Below are 19,130 nucleotides of genomic sequence, written 5' to 3' on the forward strand. Positions count from 1 at the left end.
CACTGTTTCAGCTGGCTTGTCACGCTTGTCATGGGCTTTAAACATGCCCATTGCCGCTGTGCGGCGCTCAGTGTCTGAAAACATGCCGTGCTTTAAATGTGCCTGTGTCTCGATCGAGGCGCGGCACTACTGTTTGGGTGTAGCTCCTGCCTGCGTGCACACCGGGTTCCTCTTGGACGCTCTGCCTTTAAATCGCCGCAGTCCCTTGCAAATATATACATGGGCAAAAGTGGAAAACTGAAGAGACTCGCTCACCAGACGAAGACTCGGGAAGGCTCCAGGAACCCCCAGCGCGTTCCTCCGTACCGTCCTCCGTACCGTCCTCCGTTGCTTCTCTCTTCTGCTCGGGTAAAACCACAGATGGCGGTTATGGCGGTGCTCGGGAATACTTTTCAAAAATGCTCATTTCTCACGATGTCCCGTGCAACTCGCGGGCGGTGCTGCCAGCGGCTCGTGAGGACGCCGCCAAACGCTACGCTCCAAATTTTCCTTTTGTTTACTCAGGAAAAAAGATAGCAGCACTCAAAAGGATTCCGGTGTCCACATCTTTTATTCCGTGCAGGTGCTACACAGACGCGTTTCGGCGTGCTGCCTACGTCAGTGTATAAAGCACTCCATTTTCAGCATGTTAAATAAAGTTTTTCTCTCTCTGCGTCATACTAACAGGGACATAGACATAGGACATTACCCCTATGCTCCCAAAAACACCAGCCTGCTGCACTCGAGAGCGGGTGCTTGCTTAGCGGGGGTGTACCCGCTTGAAAATCACTGCTCCCAGGTTTCATCAGATCCTCCTCCTCTGATTAAGAAACAGCACTCGCAGAGGGAGGTATTACCAACCAAGTTTATTGGAACCCCTAGCACGCAAGACACATTTCTGCAATCAGCCTTTGTCAATTGTGTGTATATATATATATCTCAAGTACAACTTGCCCTCTGCATTGGGAAGGCACACTGCAGTGCTCGGCCATCCAGCTATAATGTGCTTCCTGCTTTCTCCTCTCTGGTAGTTAATAAGTTTTGCCGACGCGTTTCTGGGCACCACGCCCCTTCTTCATGGGCTCGGAAAAAAGCACACCTGATTCCTGCATGCAGGAAGGGGCGTGGTGCCCAGAAACGCGTCGGCAAAACTTATTAACTACCAGAGAGGAGAAAGCAGGAAGCACATTATAGCTGGATGGCCGAGCACTGCAGTGTGCCTTCCCAATGCAGAGGGCAAGTTGTACTTTATATATATATATATATATATATATATATTATATATATTCTCTCCTACTGGCGGTCGCCAGTAGGTATATATAGTTAGGATTTTTTCTCTATGGAACTTTTGAAAATTCTATGTCTAATAACTTTGGCGTTTGTGGACGGAATCGGCTGAAATTTTCAGGAAAATGGCACATTTTGTTTCCGATCAGCCCCTGAAAATTTGGGGGGGCGTTTCGTCAAGGGGGGGCCGAAAAAAAGGGGGGTCCCAAAACGCGTTTTTCCCATTAATTTTTCCATAGGGCGTTTGGCTTCACTTTTAGCTCGAACGGCTGAATGGATTTACACGAAACTTGGCAAAATTGTAGGGACTGTTAGCCCGATGTGCCTTTGCTGGGTCTCAATATATGTGCTCCAGTGGATTTTGAGAAATTAACGTTTAAAAAAACAGATATATCTGTGACAGCGTCCCGGATAGCGCTCCAGTTCGCGTACTTTTCGCGTAACAGAGCTTTGTGAAGCGAAGCTGATTGGCTGTCCGGTGTCTGTCAACATTCTAAACAGTCCGGTGCGGCTGCCATCTTGTCTCTCGGTAGGATCGAGAGACCAGAAGAGGAGAAAAACGAAGGGCGAATTTAAATAAAGGGGGCAAGGTAGACCCTTCTTGACCCCCTATGAATGATGTTGGGGTTATTAAAGGGTCCCGTGGGGCAAATAAAAAAAAATTGATTTTTTGCGGAAGAAGCGCTTTCCGGTTCGCGAACTGGGTAGCGAATCGGGACGCGAATCGGGAATTCGCCATTTTGTGTTTCGTTTTAATTAAATTACAAGATGGAGGAAAAACAATGTGAGAAATGGGTATAAGGGGGTACGGGAGACGTATCCTGACCCCCTATGTTTTCTGAGGGTGGCTGAGGATGCTCATATATGTTGATACTTGTCTTCCAGTGGCTGCGCGTGAGCGTTTTTTTTTGTTTTTTTTTGCTGCGTGACGTCTGTTAACATTCGATTCGAAGGAAATCAGGAAGTGTTGACCGCCATTTTGACACTGCGAGTAAATATATTGTTAAAAATAATTGTTATAAATTAATCCGTATTGATAAACATTGTCTGCGCCATCTTGCTTTTCTTCCAATGCCACACTTTTGTCGTGCACGGCAGCCATTTTAGATGCCTTGACCAGACCCACTCTCTGCACGACGCCGATCATGACGTCTGTTAACGTTCGATTCGAAGGAAATCAGGAAGTGTTGACCGCCATTTTGACACTGCGAGTAAATATATTGTTAAAAATAATTGTTATAAATTAATTCGTATTGATAAACATTGTCTGCGCCATCTTGCTTTTTTTCCAATGCCACACTTTTGTCGTGCACGGCAGCCATTTTAGATGCCTTGACCAGACCCATTCTCTGAACGCCGCCGATCCTCAGCATGGCTCCCCACCCTCGCAAGCATCTCCCCCACGCACTGGTCACCCCCGCTCTCTGTCTTATGCATGGGCCATAAACCTCCCCCCATCTGCGCTGCTCTTCCCTGAGAATCACACCCTGTGCCCGCCCGACACCACCCTTTCACCCTATTCACTACCGCACCCTCTGACACTCCTCTTCCTCTGTGTCCGATTGTCCAGGCCGGTCCCAGGCTATCACCTAGCCCTGCGGATGTAGTTTATGGCCCCAACTGTAAAGAATCACCCCTCTTCAAAGGAGTTACAGTAGATCAAGGCCCCCACCCCATGAGATCCGTCACACCACACGCGTTCCTACTATCTGATAACGATCCTGTATTGTGATTGGGGAGGGGATTCTCACTGTAAGGGTGTGTGGGACCGAGCCTGAAGCGGAAGATTCCAGGAATGCCATTTTGTACATCAAAGTCTTCACAATTATGTGTCACATTAAAAATATATAGCACTCCAACAATGTAGTAGGATTATAACACTTTAATAACTTATAAATATATACATCGCAATAAAAACAGTAAACACCTTAACATTTTTTTATTAAAACAGAAGCAACAATGGTCAGTAGTGGTCTGTTGTGCGAATAGTTCCAAGGCAGCACAACGTGCTGAGTTCTTGACGGCACCCAGGTGAAGAACCATCCCTTCTTTAAACCCCATGGTGACCAACTATAGTTTATTCTCTATTTCGTTCCCTTGCCATAACAAAATAAGTCTTGGGTTATTTATGGAAGGGAAGACTTTTTGTTTCTTCCAATTTTTTTTTAAAAACAAAGGTTTAAGGAAAGGCAACCCTTAATGTGCATGTTTTCCACAGAAATTTGCCTTTGAAAACTAGAGGCAATAAATAAGGCCGAAATCTGTATTTTGTTTTTGGATACACATGGAATGGTTAAAATAACTTATGATGCAACTTAACAGGAAAGATCACAAACATTCAAATGAGTGCTATGTCCCAGGTTTTACATAAAGTAGTGTTTACCTAGAGTGGTGCTGTGTAGGACACTCTGAATGGAAATTAACCAGAACTATAACCATCTACTTCCAATAATATAACTTTTATGCCCAAATTACGCAAAGATTTAGCTAATCTGCTAAAGAGGGGAGTCGCCATTTCTTTTGATAATTTATTCACCCATCCGTAGCCTCTCTAATCTCCATTACAATGTGTTTGTTGATGTCGCTAGCTGATTAAAAAACTAAAGTGACAACTTCCTCATCCTTAATTTGTCTTTCTATGTTCCTTAAGATGTCATCTGTGTCAACCTCTTCCGAGAATGCTGATGCGTTAGGGATTTCCTTGTGTTTCTTAATAGCATTGGTGTCTGCACACTTCTTTGTCAATTCTGTGAACATGACAGCTGCTTCATAGACAGACGATATCTTTGTTAAGTCATTAGTGTTAAGTGTGTCTGAAACTACAGTGCCCTTCTGTTTTACTTTCCTCAGACACTACAGAGTTTTGTGTGTTGTTCTTCTGAGCGACAATTATTCCAGAGGTTTCAGGTTCACTTGTTTTGTCCTGCAGTGAGTTAACAGCTTCAGAGACTTCATGTTTATTTGCTATGTCCTGCTGTGCGTCAACTGCTTCAGAGACGTCAGCCTCATTTGTTATGTTTGACTATATCCTGGACCTGCCCGGCCGCGCCCAAAATGGCGCCGGTATAAATGGGACTCGTAACTCCTTGTTGTGTACTGGTTGCCCAACCTTGATATCACGAGATACGTATGCACCGTATGCGCCCCTGGGTGCCGCACTGGTTTTGGTATCCTACAATGCTGCTCCGAAAAACGGCGTGGGGCGCCCCGGGGGGGGGGGGGGGGGGGGGGGGATGGAGGCGGCGTGAACGGGCCTCCCAAGGTGGAGGCTCCTCTGTTGTAGTGGGGCGCCCCTTTAGCGTTTCACTTGCCATTCAGCGGTTTTCCGCCCGCTTTTGCTGCACTGTGCCTCGTCAGTAGCGGTCTGTTGTGCGAATAGTCCCAAGGCAGCAGAACGCGCTGAGATCTGGACGGCACCCAGGTGATGTCCAGTAAGTTGCCGCACTGGTTTTGGTATCCTACAATGCTGCTCCGAAAAACGGCGTGGGGCGCCCCGGGGTGGGGGGGGAGGCGGCGTGAATGGTCCTCCCCAGGTGGAGGCTCGTCTGCTGTAGTGGGGCGCCCCTTTACCGTTTCAGTTGCCATTCCGCCCGCTTTTGCTACACTGTGCCTCTTCCGCCATTCAGCTGTTTACCGCCCGCTCTTGCGGCTACAGCGTCTCGCTCACCATGTAGTTGAGTTGCTCCCACTCTTGCGGTGCAGCGATAGGCGGCTGCCACAGGACTCTTAAAATGGCGGCCGGCTCTTCGGATTTGGGCCTGGTCCACTAAAATGGCCCTGGGACACCTTGGAACTCGGACGCTTGTCTGCTAGGGCTTGGGCTCCATTCTCGAAAGCGTCCCCTCAGCCTTGAAGATTCTACAAAAGTCTTGGGGGCCCCCGACTACCGCAGGCTTCCGGTGGGGAGCGGCTGCTATGATTGCTTGCGGAATGGCCACGACGGAGCTACGAGATGGTGGTGCTCTCATGCTGACGCCAGCTTTAGTCTGAAACATCCAGAAACACTGTAGACTATCAATTCGATGAGTTCCGGTGGAGCCCCAACGTGACCCGGTAGGGAAGAACTTGCCCTCCCCTTTTTTGAGTGATGGTTCTTGTTGCCTGTCCCTTCTCTTGTCATTTAACAGAACTTTTTGGACTGCTGAAAGGGGTTGTATTCCGACCGCTGGTTGGTGGAGACATTTTGACTATATTCTGGACCTACGTTGTCGCGAAATGCGTCATATGACGCGCCGCGTTAGTGCACCCGGAAGTGCTCCGGTGCGCAAGGCGCAGCTTCCCGGAAACGATCCAGAGCGCGGCGCGCAGCGCGTAACGTAAGCATAACAGGTCATGTGACTTGTTAATAAAACTTTTCATTGGTTCATTTTACTTTTGTTATTCTAATGATGAAAGGCTTGGTTATATGACCTAAAAATAACGCTTTTCATTGCTTTGGAACATTTTTTTTTTCCCAAATGATGAAAGCCCCACCTTTTTTTTCTCACTCTGACTTGTAAAGCAAAGGACCCAGATGCATTTACAGTTTATCACTTACAATGTTCCAGGCTAATGTATTTTCCTGGGAAATTTACAACTGTCCTGCAAGTAAAATATTCCTTTTTCGAGAAAAAGGGCGTTTCTTCGTCCCATGAGGGAGCCGTTGAGCAAAAGAGGCTCGGCCTGCTGTCTTAGTCGCTGATAGGCATGAATATCAGATTCTTATCGAATTGGTAGTCTACAGTGTTTCTGGATGTTTCAGATTGAAGCTGGCGTCAGCATGAGAGCACCCAATTCTAAAACAGTAAATGCTTGGATAACAATCAATCAAATGTAGAGGGAAGCAGGCACGACGGGTTACAATGGGGGCAAAGGCTTACGTTATCTACCCTTCACTATCTGCAAAGAGAGAATACTCCTAAAAGAAAAGAGGAGGGGGGGGGGGCAGCGTTCAAAGCACATCAGCGTGCATAAATACGAAAATGTTTTTACCTACCACGTACTTGACATTTTACAGCTTTTGATATTTGCTATTAAAAAACCATTGAAATTCACTGAAAAAAACATAGGTTATAGACCATATATAGTTAGGAATTAGCATTTACAAAACCTTAATTTACTCGCACAAAACCATAGGAATTCGCATATATAGTTAGTTGCAATAACTATATATCCCGCACCCGCAATCCACTGCTGATGATGTCACATATTACATCATTCATGACATGGTCAGTGACATCACTGATGACATCACTGATGACATCTCAAATGACATCACTGATGACATCACTGATGACATCACTGATGACATCTCAAATGACATCACTGATGACATCTCAAATGACATCACTGACGACATCTCATTTGACATTACTGATCACATCACTGATGACATCATTCACGTGATAATACGATGAACCTCTTTAGACTCTAATATAACCTTAGATACAATCAGTGTAAACAGACACTCAGACTGTCCCTCATCCATGGAGTTACTCAGACACCTAGTCAGTCATGCAAAGAATCAATCACACCTCCATTTCTTCAACTATACAGTTATACACACCTTACTTATTCAAACATATACTAACACATATTTACTCTCTTATACAATCCCTAATACAAGTTCACAATGATCTATACAGCCACTCACACATTCACTGGCTCTTATACACAGTTATTTATATATGTCAACTCTCACATGTACTGTGTTTTGCATATGTACTTACTTTGACATGTAGCACTGAGATATCCATTCACTCACCAATACACTCATGCACACAGTCAACCGCCCATACAGCTGTTTCCACATGCACTTTTGAACCCATACATCTAGTGAATCAACTGCTCACACATCTATGCACAGTCTTACACCTCCCAGCCACCCACACACACACTCAGTCTCCAATACAAATACTTGTGCAACCAATCAATAACCCATATAGTTACTCATTTAGCTACTGATCAACACATGCAGCAGTTTACAAAACAGACATAATGATGCACAAATTAAGACAGTTTAGTCACTAACCCATGCACTCAGTGAGACACATTTAATCACTCACTCATACAATCATGCACCTACTAAATCCTTCATCCAGATACTTATACATCCACTCATTCTTCAATATGTAAGACATATTTTAACTTTACAGAAACATACAGTCACTGGATGTTGTCATCAGTGATGTCATCAGTGATGACACTGACCATGTCATGAATGATGTAATATGTGACATCATCAGCAGTGGATTGCGGGTGCGCGATATATAGTTATTGCAACTAACTATATATGCGAATTTCTATGGTTTTGTGCGAGTAAATTAAGGTTTTGTAAATGCTAATTACTAACTATATATGGTCTATAACCTATGGTTTTTTCAGTGAATATATATATATATATATATATATATATATATATATATATATATATATATATATATATTACTACTATTTTATGTACCGTGGGACTCCCACTTCGAAGACGTGGAATTATTCAAGCATGCGAATCTATGAAAGACACCAATACTGGAGAACCACAGTTTACAGGTAAGTAACTTGTGTTCATCTTGAATTTCTTTAATTTCTTACCTTCCAGCTTATGCTACCTAAGGACACAGTGCTGTGTTGAGACTGCAAGGTGGGATTGTGATGCTATAGAAAATAAACAAAATAGATAAGTGCATTCTTAAAAAAATAATACAGACTGTCTTGATGACTGCCAGAACCTGTTTGTGGGAAACGGGGCTAGCAATGGTTACTGGGCCACATCTGTGGTTGTTAAGGACTTTTGCCCCTTCTTTCTTGGGGCCTGGCCTATTGTGGCACTGCAAACCAAAAAACGGATTGCACACTTTGATCACTTGACCCACAGGCTAGTGTTGGTCAAGGTTAAAGTAGCTGTCCAATGCTTATCAGGGAAGTAGTGTGGAGGGTTGGAACTCGGAACTCCACTCTCACCAAATACCCTGCAGTAATGATTGTCCAATCCAATGTAAACAAGAAGTACTTTATTATACTAAAAACGAAATACCACATTAAGGAATAAGTCTGATTACAGTTTTATAATGTTTACTATGGGGAAGACATGCAACAAATGTGTCCAGTTTAAAATCTGACGGGTGCAGACTCACTAGGAACTCCTTAACTAGACACGTGTGTTTGTCTGTCTTTCTCTCTCCACCCCCTCCCCTTGTAGGCAGTCCTTCGGTGCTTCAGTCACTAGCAACCCCATCATAGCTTTTCCTAAAGCCAAGATTCCCAGCGTCTCTTAAGTTTAATTTAAAAGTGTGGGGGTTATCGGAGCGTAGCTGCAGTAAAAAATGTCCTTAGTGTGAGGCCCTCACTCTAGGGTGCATGTGCAATGATCCTGCCATTCTCTGATGACGTATGAGAGCTCTCTGTGCAGATCGCGATTGGTCAGCATGATTGGCTGCAGCTCCACCTCTTACAATTCTTCTGCTGTCCTCCACATTCGGACGGAGTCAGAACTTGATATCGGGTGCCAGAAAACGCCTTTGAAACTAAAAACGGTCACACTCGCCTTGTTTGGTGCTGAGTGCTGGCTATAGTTTAAGCAGAGAGGGGGAAGGAGGGAGAGCTACTCCAGCCCGTTACGACTATGCTAATGCACACTTCTGAGCTGTCTCTTCCACTATAATCACAGCAAGTGGGCTCCTCTCTGTAGTCCTGCAGGGTTGTCTTATCCCCCCTCTAAGCAAGTCAGGCTGCCTCAAGTACGGAATCCCTCCCACTGCTTCTCCAGCAACTCTTGCAGACTTGCAAAATTTCCCCCCACCATGAGAGGCTGACTGGCTGTTAGCAACACCAGCCCGGGGCCTCGGGAATTTCTTTGGTACTTTGTAGAGTATTTGCAAGAAATCTGGAACCAAGTGTTGAGATTTCAGTAACTCTTCCAGACAGGAAATGTTGTTTCTAGTATCAGGGTCTTGATCTGGTCTTCCTTTGCACAGCTGTATATATAGTCTTTGTTTCAGGTCAGGGTTTCCACAGCAGGTAGTGACGAAGGATGTCTCTAACTGGAGCACCCAACCCTTAAGCACAGTCAGACCTTGCATTTTGCAGTCATCAGCCTTTGGAAGTATTACCTCTGAGAGAAACAAATTGGCAGGCACTGCATGGATGATTGCCTCTGCACTACAAAGGAGACTGCTGATCCCACTAGCCTCACAGTCACACACCCTGGGACATTCGCACAGGCTTCGGGCCACCATAGTAGTGGAAAGTTACCTGAGTGAGGCCAATAGGCATCTCACTCTTCATTAAGAGGGAAGGAAAGTCTGTCCTGTACTACATATCAGAACAAGCATTTACAATGCAATGGTTTCGCCTTTGGAAAAGTTAGAGCTATTGGCATTGCTCATGACATTTCTTTTTTTTTTTTACTTATAAACAAACAACATTGTTATTTACATTGCCAACAGCCCTCAGTAATGGTACCTCTGGTGCGCCTTTAGGCGTGTCTGCACTACTCTCTTTGTTGTGCATGCAAGACCAGAAGATGCCACCATGAGCTAGTATAGGCACTGGCAGGTGCGTATTCCATATTCCTTAAACTTGGTTTTTAACCAACTCCGACGTGTCCTAGTATTCGTACATTTTGAATCTAGATTGAAGACTATTTGAAGGTACATTCTTTTCTTAATTTCTCTCTCACAAAACAAAGCTCGCGCTTACACAATACTTCTGAAATACCACATATCTTTATTAATACCTTCAAATGGCTCTCCAACGCACTAGGTCCAGCTAAAATCAATATTTTATGTTTTTGGAGAACTAATGTTATACCAGCGCTTAATTCCTGGCTTGCAGATTTGTATGATGTGGCTCATTTTGAGAAAATGTCATATAAACTAAATGACAATTTACTTTGGTTTGATAATATATGGGGCCCTTCTTAGGTGTGTGGTGATTTTGACTCATTGTACTTCAGTGCCGATGGGTATGAATACAGGTTACGTCTGTTATATATTATTTGCATTTCATTTTCTCTTCCCTGTAATCATTCATTTAAAATTTAGAAATACAAAACAATGTGAAGTCACAACACTCTATGCTCAAAAACAATGCAAACGTCGCACAAAATACAGCCACAGTGCTGGCGAAGTTATTTGAAAGAGTACATCGCCCACACCAATATCCCGCATACTCACAGTGCACACGAACGCCACACCCCACATACACACAGTGCACACAACCCCACACCCTGCATACTCACGGTGCACTGAACCCCACCACCCGCATACACACTGTGCACACAAACGCCACACAACCCCACACTCCGCATACACAGTGCACAGAATCCCACACCCCGCATACTCACAGTGCACTGAACCCCACACCCTGCAAACACACAGTGCACATAACCCCACACTCTGCATACACACAGTGTACATAACCCCACACTCTGCATACACACAGTGCACACAACCCCACACCCTGCATACTCACAGTGCACTGAACCCCCACACCCCGTATACACATTGTGCACACAACCCCACACTATGCATACTCACAGTGCACACAACCCCACATTTCGATACACACAGAGCACAACTCACTGTCAGTATACATGCTGTGTCGCAGGGTATTCGATCTGCCCATGTGCCCCCAATCTATGCACTCAGACTGGCCACAGTCTTTCTGTCTCTTTCTTTGCCCCTCTGCCGGTTGCCTCTCGCATTATCTACGTGTCTGTCGGCCTGCATGGCAGCTTCCTGCCCACCATCTTGCTGGTGTAACACTTTGCTAAGGGAAGGCCCCGGGCTGCAAGTATGACTTCAGGGGCCAAGTGATTTAGGGTTCTGCGTCACAGAAGCATTAATAACCCTGTTTGCAAGGAGCCTCAACAAAGACTGGAGCCCTGACCCCATGTACCTAAGTGAAGGTCTCATTAGCAAAACAATGCACAGCTGATCCGCTCTTTTCTTGTACTTTATAAATCGATGTTTCGCTAGCACCCCTTTGTACAAAAGTAGCCTGATTGTCACAAAAGTCCTACATGCTTTCTTGAGTTCAAGCAATGAGGAGGACACCTACTCATCCAGTTATCCCTGCACATCCATCTTAGACTACATCCGCTCGCATAATATGTGGTCGGCGGGCCATCTCATGTGCCTGATTGCCGCCAGTCCTGCTGCCTGTAATATTTAAAATACTTTGTCACTAAAATCGTAACAGGTGGCGCGGTGAACTTTAATGTCAAGACAGTCACCCGACCTTACCCACATGCTTAGGATGTCTCCCTGAACTGACCCCAATCTTGCAGATATAGTAACATTGCCCCAAAGACAAAATATGCCTTTAACACACAGTGAAGTAATCAAGAGTGTGCCCCAGGACGGAAGTGAAGGTGCCGGAGTCCGATGCGCACCAACGGAGACGCCGACACTGCAGGCAGCCGCGGGCACAGGATAAGCCTCTCCAAAACAGCCCCCACCGCTCCCACGGCTGCCCACAGCTCCCCGGGACCCCCGACACCTTACCTGTCAAGCTGGCTCACCCCCGGAGTACGCTGCCACTTCATCGCCGCCACGAGGTCCGGGATCGCGCCTCCGCCGCCGCAGGAAAGGAGGGAGGGATGATGAGTAGGAGGGACAAAGAGAGGCAGGGAGGGAGGCTGGGAGGGAGAGAGGAAGGAGGGAGGGAGAGAGAGGGGGAGACGAAGGGAGGGAAGAAAAGAGTTAGGGAGGGAGAGGAAGGGATGGAGAGAGAGTAAGAAAAAGAAAGAAGGAGGCTCTACACACAAGGGAAATGAAGAGACGGTCTCATGGTAGCCAAGAACAGTGGCCGCTAGCTGAGGAGTGAAGAGTCCGGATGCAGATACAGAGGTAGGAGAGAGGTGATCTGTCCCCTAGCCAAGTCCGATGCAGTACATCTAGGATCAGCTCCAATGAATGGAGCCCCGCGGCAGGCAAGCTGCGGCAGGAACCAGGCGGCATTCCGACCCCGAAGGCTCGTATTGGAGACCTGCGAAGAGGCAACTATGGCGGGACTGTGCCGCTGCCGTGTGATCCATGGAGGCTGCGGCCGACAAAGAGTGTCGTTAGCCCTGAGGATGCCGAGACCGACGACTCAAGGCCCCCTCTAAAGCAACTCGAGGCAGGGGTAGTCTGTTGTGGTAGACGCTGCTGTCAGGCAGAGGTAACCAAAGGCGGCCTGACGACGGAGTTGGGAGGCCCATCAATAAACCCCAGAGGTGATGAGAAGCACTGCGGCAAAAAGAGGGGTGCTCAACTGATGTCGGAGAGCGGAGCACACCGCAATGGAGCGGAGGGTGAGGAGGCGGAGACAGTGCGGAGGCGGATGACAACGGGGAGAAGGCCGCAAGTATCGAGAACGTCCTCGAGTGAGCTGCGGTGAAGCATGCAGACTCTGCAGCAAGGAAGAGTGGAGAAGAGCGCAGGAGGGACACTTACCTGAAGTGGGGGCGAGGTCCCACAGCAAAGTGGGGGTTGAAAGCAGGGATGAGGCAGAGGTGGAATTCTGGCAGCAGGGGAGGTGAAACGACTATGAAGCAGAAGCCTACTGAGACAGAGAATTAGGCCATAACACTCAAGCTGCTCTAGGGGGTAGAACCTGGTAGGCTAAAACCAAAGGGCAGCTGGGAATTTGAGGTGACTCCCTGGGTGGTGCAAAGCGGGTCGTGGCAGAAGACCTGAACAATAATACCTCGCAGGCACGGCCCCCGTCGCAGCTCCCACTGGCCTCCGCTGACGTCGAGGGTTCCCCCGGAGTCAGCCACTCACAGCGCGGCTCCCGGGGCAGATCCTGATGACGCGGCGAGGCTCCAACCAACGGCAGCGCAGCTCACGGGGACAGGCCCACTGCAGCGGCCAATCAGAGCGCGCCTCTGTCGACGAGCCACCAATGCGGTCGCAGCCCCTTCGTGCCTCGGCCAAGGTGCCGAGCAGCTGACGGGCGGCAGCACCTACGAGGACACGGGGGCGGGAGAGGAACGGACGGCGGGAGGGGGCGGGAGAAGACACAGGGGGCGGGAGGGGGGCGGGAGGGGGGCGGGAAAGGACACGAGAGGAACGGACGGCGGGAGGGAGGCGGGAAACGGCGGGAGGAGGGACACAAGGCAGGACAGCAGCAAACACGGCCCGGCCGGACCAGACACGGGGGCGTTCCCGGCGTCGCGTGACGTCGGCAAAAGCCAAAGAATCTCGGGAACGCCCCCGTGTCTGGTCCGGCATTGACGGACGCCTCTCTGTTCCAATGGCTAGCCTCCATTTATGGAGCTAGCCAATGAAGCAGAGAGGCGTGTTCAAGTCACCCATACTAGACGTCGGCAAAAGCCAAAGAATCTCGGGAACGCCCCCGTGTCTGGTCCGGCATTGACGGACGCCTCTCTGTTCCAATGGCTAGCCTCCATTTATGGAGCTAGCCAATGAAGCAGAGAGGCGTGTTCAAGTCACCCATACTAGAAACTACAGATTTCTCTGGAGGAGGAGCCTAACGGCTCCGCCCCCCAGCGAAACCTAAAAAACGATATGCTGCCACCGCTGTTGCAGGTTAACCTGGAACTAAGACAGTAGTCCTGTGTTCTATAGTGAGGCACACTTTGTGTGCATCTCTAGATCAGAACCTTTCGTACAGCCCAAGCCCCAGTGCATAATTTGTCCCGGTTACAAAAATGTAGGATTTCAGTGAAAACTGCAGTTGAGTTTAATCAGGGTTGAGGTGTAGGTCTGTAAAACCATGAAGGAGACGTTCCAATCCTAAAAATGACTGACTGTTTTCATTCAGAATATATTCATTGTGCATTTTATATTTTCTCATTTCAGAAGGGAAAGTTTACAATTGTGCTTTATGTTCAAATCCTTCAATGCAGGAGTATTCAGAAGACAGTAACTCAGAGCCAAACGTGGATCTGGAAAACCAGTACTACAACTCGAAAGCGTTAAAGGAGGATGACCCAAAGGCAGCGCTTAGCAGTTTTCAAAAGGTAATTTTTTATATAATCTGTTATTCATGTTTGTTTTTAACTTTGTGTTTCAAACTTCAAATTGTCAGTAAAGTCTGTTATGACTCTTTCAGGGCATTCAGACCGTTTCTTAAATGTTTCATCAGACTGAATAAGCAGGATGTACAGATCATTTTGCGAGGTTTCTAATATTACCAGATGGTGGATAATTTCTTTTTCTTTTTTTTTCTTTCATATAAAGTTTTCCTTTATTGAGATCGGCAAAATACAAACACATTCATAGTGCATGAGAATATATAGCATCTCAAGTCAGTTGAAATCATTAGATAACTTCAAGAAGCGTAGCTTAGTCGATAAACGGGGTACATTCAACAAAAAAGATGACACACATATGAAGTGAACTCCATCTAATACAGTTGGTTGCATAATTTTTACAATGGATCGAGGACCGTCTATCTTATACTTTTATCAGTATTAAGGAACAAGCATAATTGCACCACATTACAATTACCAGGCATTGCAGTCCGGCCATTCACCACCTCCTGGGCGTTTCGGTCTCCTCCGTCCAGGGGGTATGTTAATAAATAGTTCTTCAATGGTTGCCAAATATCCAGTGGGCGTGAAGTCAATGGAAGCTGAGTAGCTTACCCCAGTATTGGAGCTTTCATAGATTCCCATGCTTTGTATCATTCCCCGTCGTCGGAATGGGAGTCTCGGTAACAAAAATACCATAGCTGTAGGTACAAAAGACAATGGAAAAAGGCCAAGGCCTCATTCCCTTTTGTAGCATATCACCCTCTTTGTATAAAAGAGACCAAACTTTGGCATCAGCCAATCAGAAGTGCCTCACCACTTAGTACCTTCCTGAAGGAACCTCAGAGCCTCAGATTTTCTACCGCACGTTGTGCTTAGGGAGTCTCCTTTGAGCTCTGCTCAACTACTACTCTTCAAAAGGATTTACTTCAGGATTTTCTTCAGAATCTTTCAGATTCACTTCAGGATTGTTGCTGCCTTCCAGGATGTCGGAGATTGAAAAGAAAAAAGCCCTTTTCAAACCTTGTTCCACCTGTGGCAAGAAAAGGCTTTTTGTGAAGGATAATCATAAGGACTGCATATATTGCCTCTATCCTGACCACCAGGCTGCTGACTGTAAGATCAGTCGCACCTTTTCAACCAAAACCCTCCGGGACCGTGAGGGTTGGCTCTTGACATGGCTTCAAAAGCTTAAATCCAGGAAGGAGACTGTCTCAAGTGACAGTGAGGATGCAGCGTCGATGGCTTCTACGAGAAGGTCAGTGAAGAGGAGTAGGGGTTCCCCTTCTCCTTCTTTGGAAAGGTCTTCTAAGGCCTCAAAAAAGACCCCCAGTGAGTGAGAGCCCAGGTCCCAGCAAATCTCCTCACAAAAGTGTAAAGGAGAGGGAAGGACCAACTACGCCTTCTACAGGTGAGAAGACTGCCACAACCTTCAAAACACCTTCATCACAGTCTTCTGAGAGGAGTTCAAAGTCCTCGACGACGAAGACGTCGACGGTGGAAGTTCCGTCGACGAAAAGACCGAAATCAGGTTTGACATCGTCGAAGACACCGTCGACAGGGGGTTCGTCTACGAAGCTACCGTCGACGGCGGGGTCCTCACCGTCGACAGAGAAACCGAAGACGCCGAAGGTCCCGTCGACGCCGAAGGTCCCGTCGACGCCGAAGGTCCCGTCGACGACTAAGGTCCCGTCGACGACTAAGGTCCCGTCGACGACGAAGGTCCCGTCGACGACGAAGGTCCCGTCGACGACGAAGGTCCCGTCGACGACGAAGGTCCCGTCGACGACTAAGGTCCCGTCGACGACGAAGGTCCCGTCGACGACTAAGGCTACAATGGTGTCGACGACGATGGTGCCGACGTCGATGATGACGACTATGTCGACGACGACGGTCTCTTCGACGAGGGCATCGACGACTACTACTGTGACAATGACAACAGCTGGCGTGTCAACAGTTTCATAGTCGACGTCGACGACACCAATCTCGACGACGCCAATCTCGACGACGCGGATACAACAGTCGACGACAGAACCGACAATATTATCCACAGAAAAGAGGATTACCATTTCTGTGACGCGGATCACGCCAGAAATGACTTCTCCGAGGATTGTGTCTCCCCTGTTGCCGACCATGCTCCTTTAAGAGGGAGAGTCAGAGGAGGATAAACAGGATGCTGACGGCTATGCCAATAGTCCCTCCCAACTTTTTGTCAAATGCCAGGACACTGACTCAGAGGGCGAATACGGCCACGAGGAGGTTGGTCATCTTCAGCTGCAGCAGCAGCAATCTGAACAGGAAATGGTTACAGTGCCAGCATCTTTTCTTCAAGATCTGCATAAGATGCTGCCGGACTATAAATCTAAGGCAAGTAGGCCTCTTCCAGTTCCGTCAACGCCTGCTACGCCTACAGGGGCTCCGGCTTCATTTGTGACGCCTAATTTTCCGGCTCAAGCTTCCCTTCAGCCTCAAACGTCCTTCCATCAGGATTCCACTGGATTACAAGACGCCCATGATGATGATGATTCCTCGGATGAGGACCAGCAGTCAGATCATGTCTCTAATCCCGATACGGAATATGTCATTGAACATCCCTCATCACCAGTTCCGGACCCGGCGGACTCCCCGCCAGCGGACATTGGGGGGCTTCCATCAGCTGATGAAGAGAGCTGCTGCAAGATTTAAATTGGCCATGCCTAAAGTTACTACAGATTGTTTCTTATATGATTTTAAGGAACCCTTTCGGAAAACCACTAGGTCAATTCCTATTGTGGATCACCTATGGAAAGAGGGCATAAAGGCTATGAAACACCCGGCAACGGTGGTCCCGGTGCTACCGCGTCTAGATAAAAAATACTAGGCGACCGATGATGCTCCTGCGGGCTTAACAGGTCACCCAAGGCCAGACTCTGTGATCTCGCAGGCGGCGCAGAGAAAATCACGTAACCCTTCTGCTCCACTAACAACTCCTCCGGACAAGGAAGGGCGGAGGTTGGATAACGTGGGAAAGAGATTCTCATCGATGGCAAGTTTGCTGGTGCGAGCGGCTAATGCTCTAGCGATCCTGGGTAGGTACGACCTCCAGCTCTGGTGCGATGTCGCCCCGTACCTTGACCAGCTGCCTCCGGAATCCACGTCTGAGGTAAAGAAGATTTTACAGGAAGGAGAGGCGACGTCTATGAAAATCATCGACTGTGCAATGGATATTGCAACAACGGCATTCCGTTCATTGGCTGGAGCGGCAGTACTCAGTCGCCAAGGATGGCTTAAGGCTACTTGGTTTCGGCCTGAGATCCAGAACAAGGTCTTGGATCTCCCCTTTGATGGAGAGGCATTGTTCGGCAAACTCATTGACGACACCCTGCAAGAGATAAAGAAGGACACAGAGACTGCCAGGTCCTTGGGGACCCTTCAATACAGGAAGTCTCCTTTCAAGGGATCCAGAGGCAGGGGTGGTAATTGCAGAGGATCCTTCCAACAGCAACGCTATTCCAACACGGGCTCAGTTTCCCAGCAATACCGTCAGCCTTATCAGCAGCAGCAGGGCCAGTCTACCAATTACTCCAGGCCTTACAATAAAGGAAAGCAGGCTGGACAAGGACGGGATTCGTCCAAGCGCCAATAGCGGCCTCCTGGCTCTTCCTACTGGACCCTCCTTCAGGAAGTCATCAGTTGGAGGCAGGGTCAACAAATACCTTCAAAACTGGTCCAGGATAACATCGGATCGTTGGGTGCTCAACATCATTCGGAAAGGGCATACCTTGGAATTCTCGCAAGTCCCTCCACCCAAGCCCCCGGCAGCCACTCCATCGAAACACCAGCGTCTCCTTCGGCTCGGAGTTCAACAGATGCTCCGGAAGGGAGCGATAGAGCCGGTTCCCTCAAACCAAAGTGGTCAAGGATTTTATTCCAGGTTCTTCTTGGTGAGGAAGACGCTAGAGAAGTGGCGCCCCATTTTAGACCGCAGGGGGCTAAACACCTATATCATCTCTCTGTCCTTCCGGATGGTGTCTCTCCAGGACATCTTGAAGCTTATCAGACCGGGGGATTTCATGGCCACGCTCGATCTCGAGGATGCCTATTTCCACGTTCCGATTCACCCCGCGCACAGAAGGTTTCTGAGATTCACAGTAGCCAAGAGCCATTACCAGTTCTGGGTTTTACCCTTTGGACTCCGCTCGGTCCCAAGAATTTTCACAAAGGTGCTGGCGCCAGTAGCAGCTTTACTGCGAAAAAAACATTTTCAGGTCTTCCCCTATCTGGACGACTGGTTACTGAAAGCTCCGTCCAGAGAAGCAGCGCTGAAGGCTGTTCAAGCTTGTACCAATTTATTTCAGAACGTGGGACTCACTCTGAACAACGAGAAGTCTTGCCTGGTCCCGTCCATAAGAGCTCGTTTCCTGGGAGCCATCTTGGATTCGAAGCTCTCAAGAGCTTTTCCTACTCCGGAAAGGAGGCAGAAATTACAAACCATGGCCCAAGACTTACAAACAAGAAAGTCTCTTTCAGTACGCCGCTACAAGTCTCTACTGGGAGTAATATCGTTGTGTATCCCACTAATTCCCCATTGCAGACTAAAGATGCGTCCTTTGCAGGAGCAACTAGACAATCAGTGGAAACAGGTCCACGGTTCATTCGAGGACAGGGTGACGGTCACTCCAGAGATGAAGGAAGCGGCCTTATGGTGGACAGATCAAAACAACTTGTCCCAAGGTCTATCGTTCGCAAGCGACCCGTCTCCACAAGTGGTAACAACAGACGCGTCATTGGAGGGTTGGGGAGCAGTGATGCAAGACCTACATGTCAGTGGTCATTGGTCACCCCAGGAGAAACGCCTCCACATCAACCTGTTGGAACTCAGGGCGATACGACTGGCTCTACAAGCTTTTCTTCCTCGCCTGAA

At 47.9% G+C, this 19,130-nt stretch overlaps 1 protein-coding gene across 2 annotated transcripts in view; it reads left to right on the forward strand.

The window, feature by feature from the left end:
- COPS2 (COP9 signalosome subunit 2) overlaps positions 1-19,130 on the forward strand; it is a 470,627-nt gene that overhangs the window by 77,832 nt on the left and 373,665 nt on the right. For both annotated transcript variants that reach the window (XM_086958269.1, XM_086958268.1), the window contains exon 2: positions 14,102-14,215. In XM_086958269.1, coding sequence (XP_086814395.1) covers positions 14,102-14,215 — 114 coding nt within the window. The remainder of the gene's footprint in view (positions 1-14,101; positions 14,216-19,130) is intronic.

This window comes from Lissotriton vulgaris, chromosome 2_1 (genome assembly GCF_964263255.1).
Source record: "Lissotriton vulgaris chromosome 2_1, aLisVul1.2, whole genome shotgun sequence".
NCBI lineage: Eukaryota > Metazoa > Chordata > Amphibia > Caudata > Salamandridae > Lissotriton > Lissotriton vulgaris.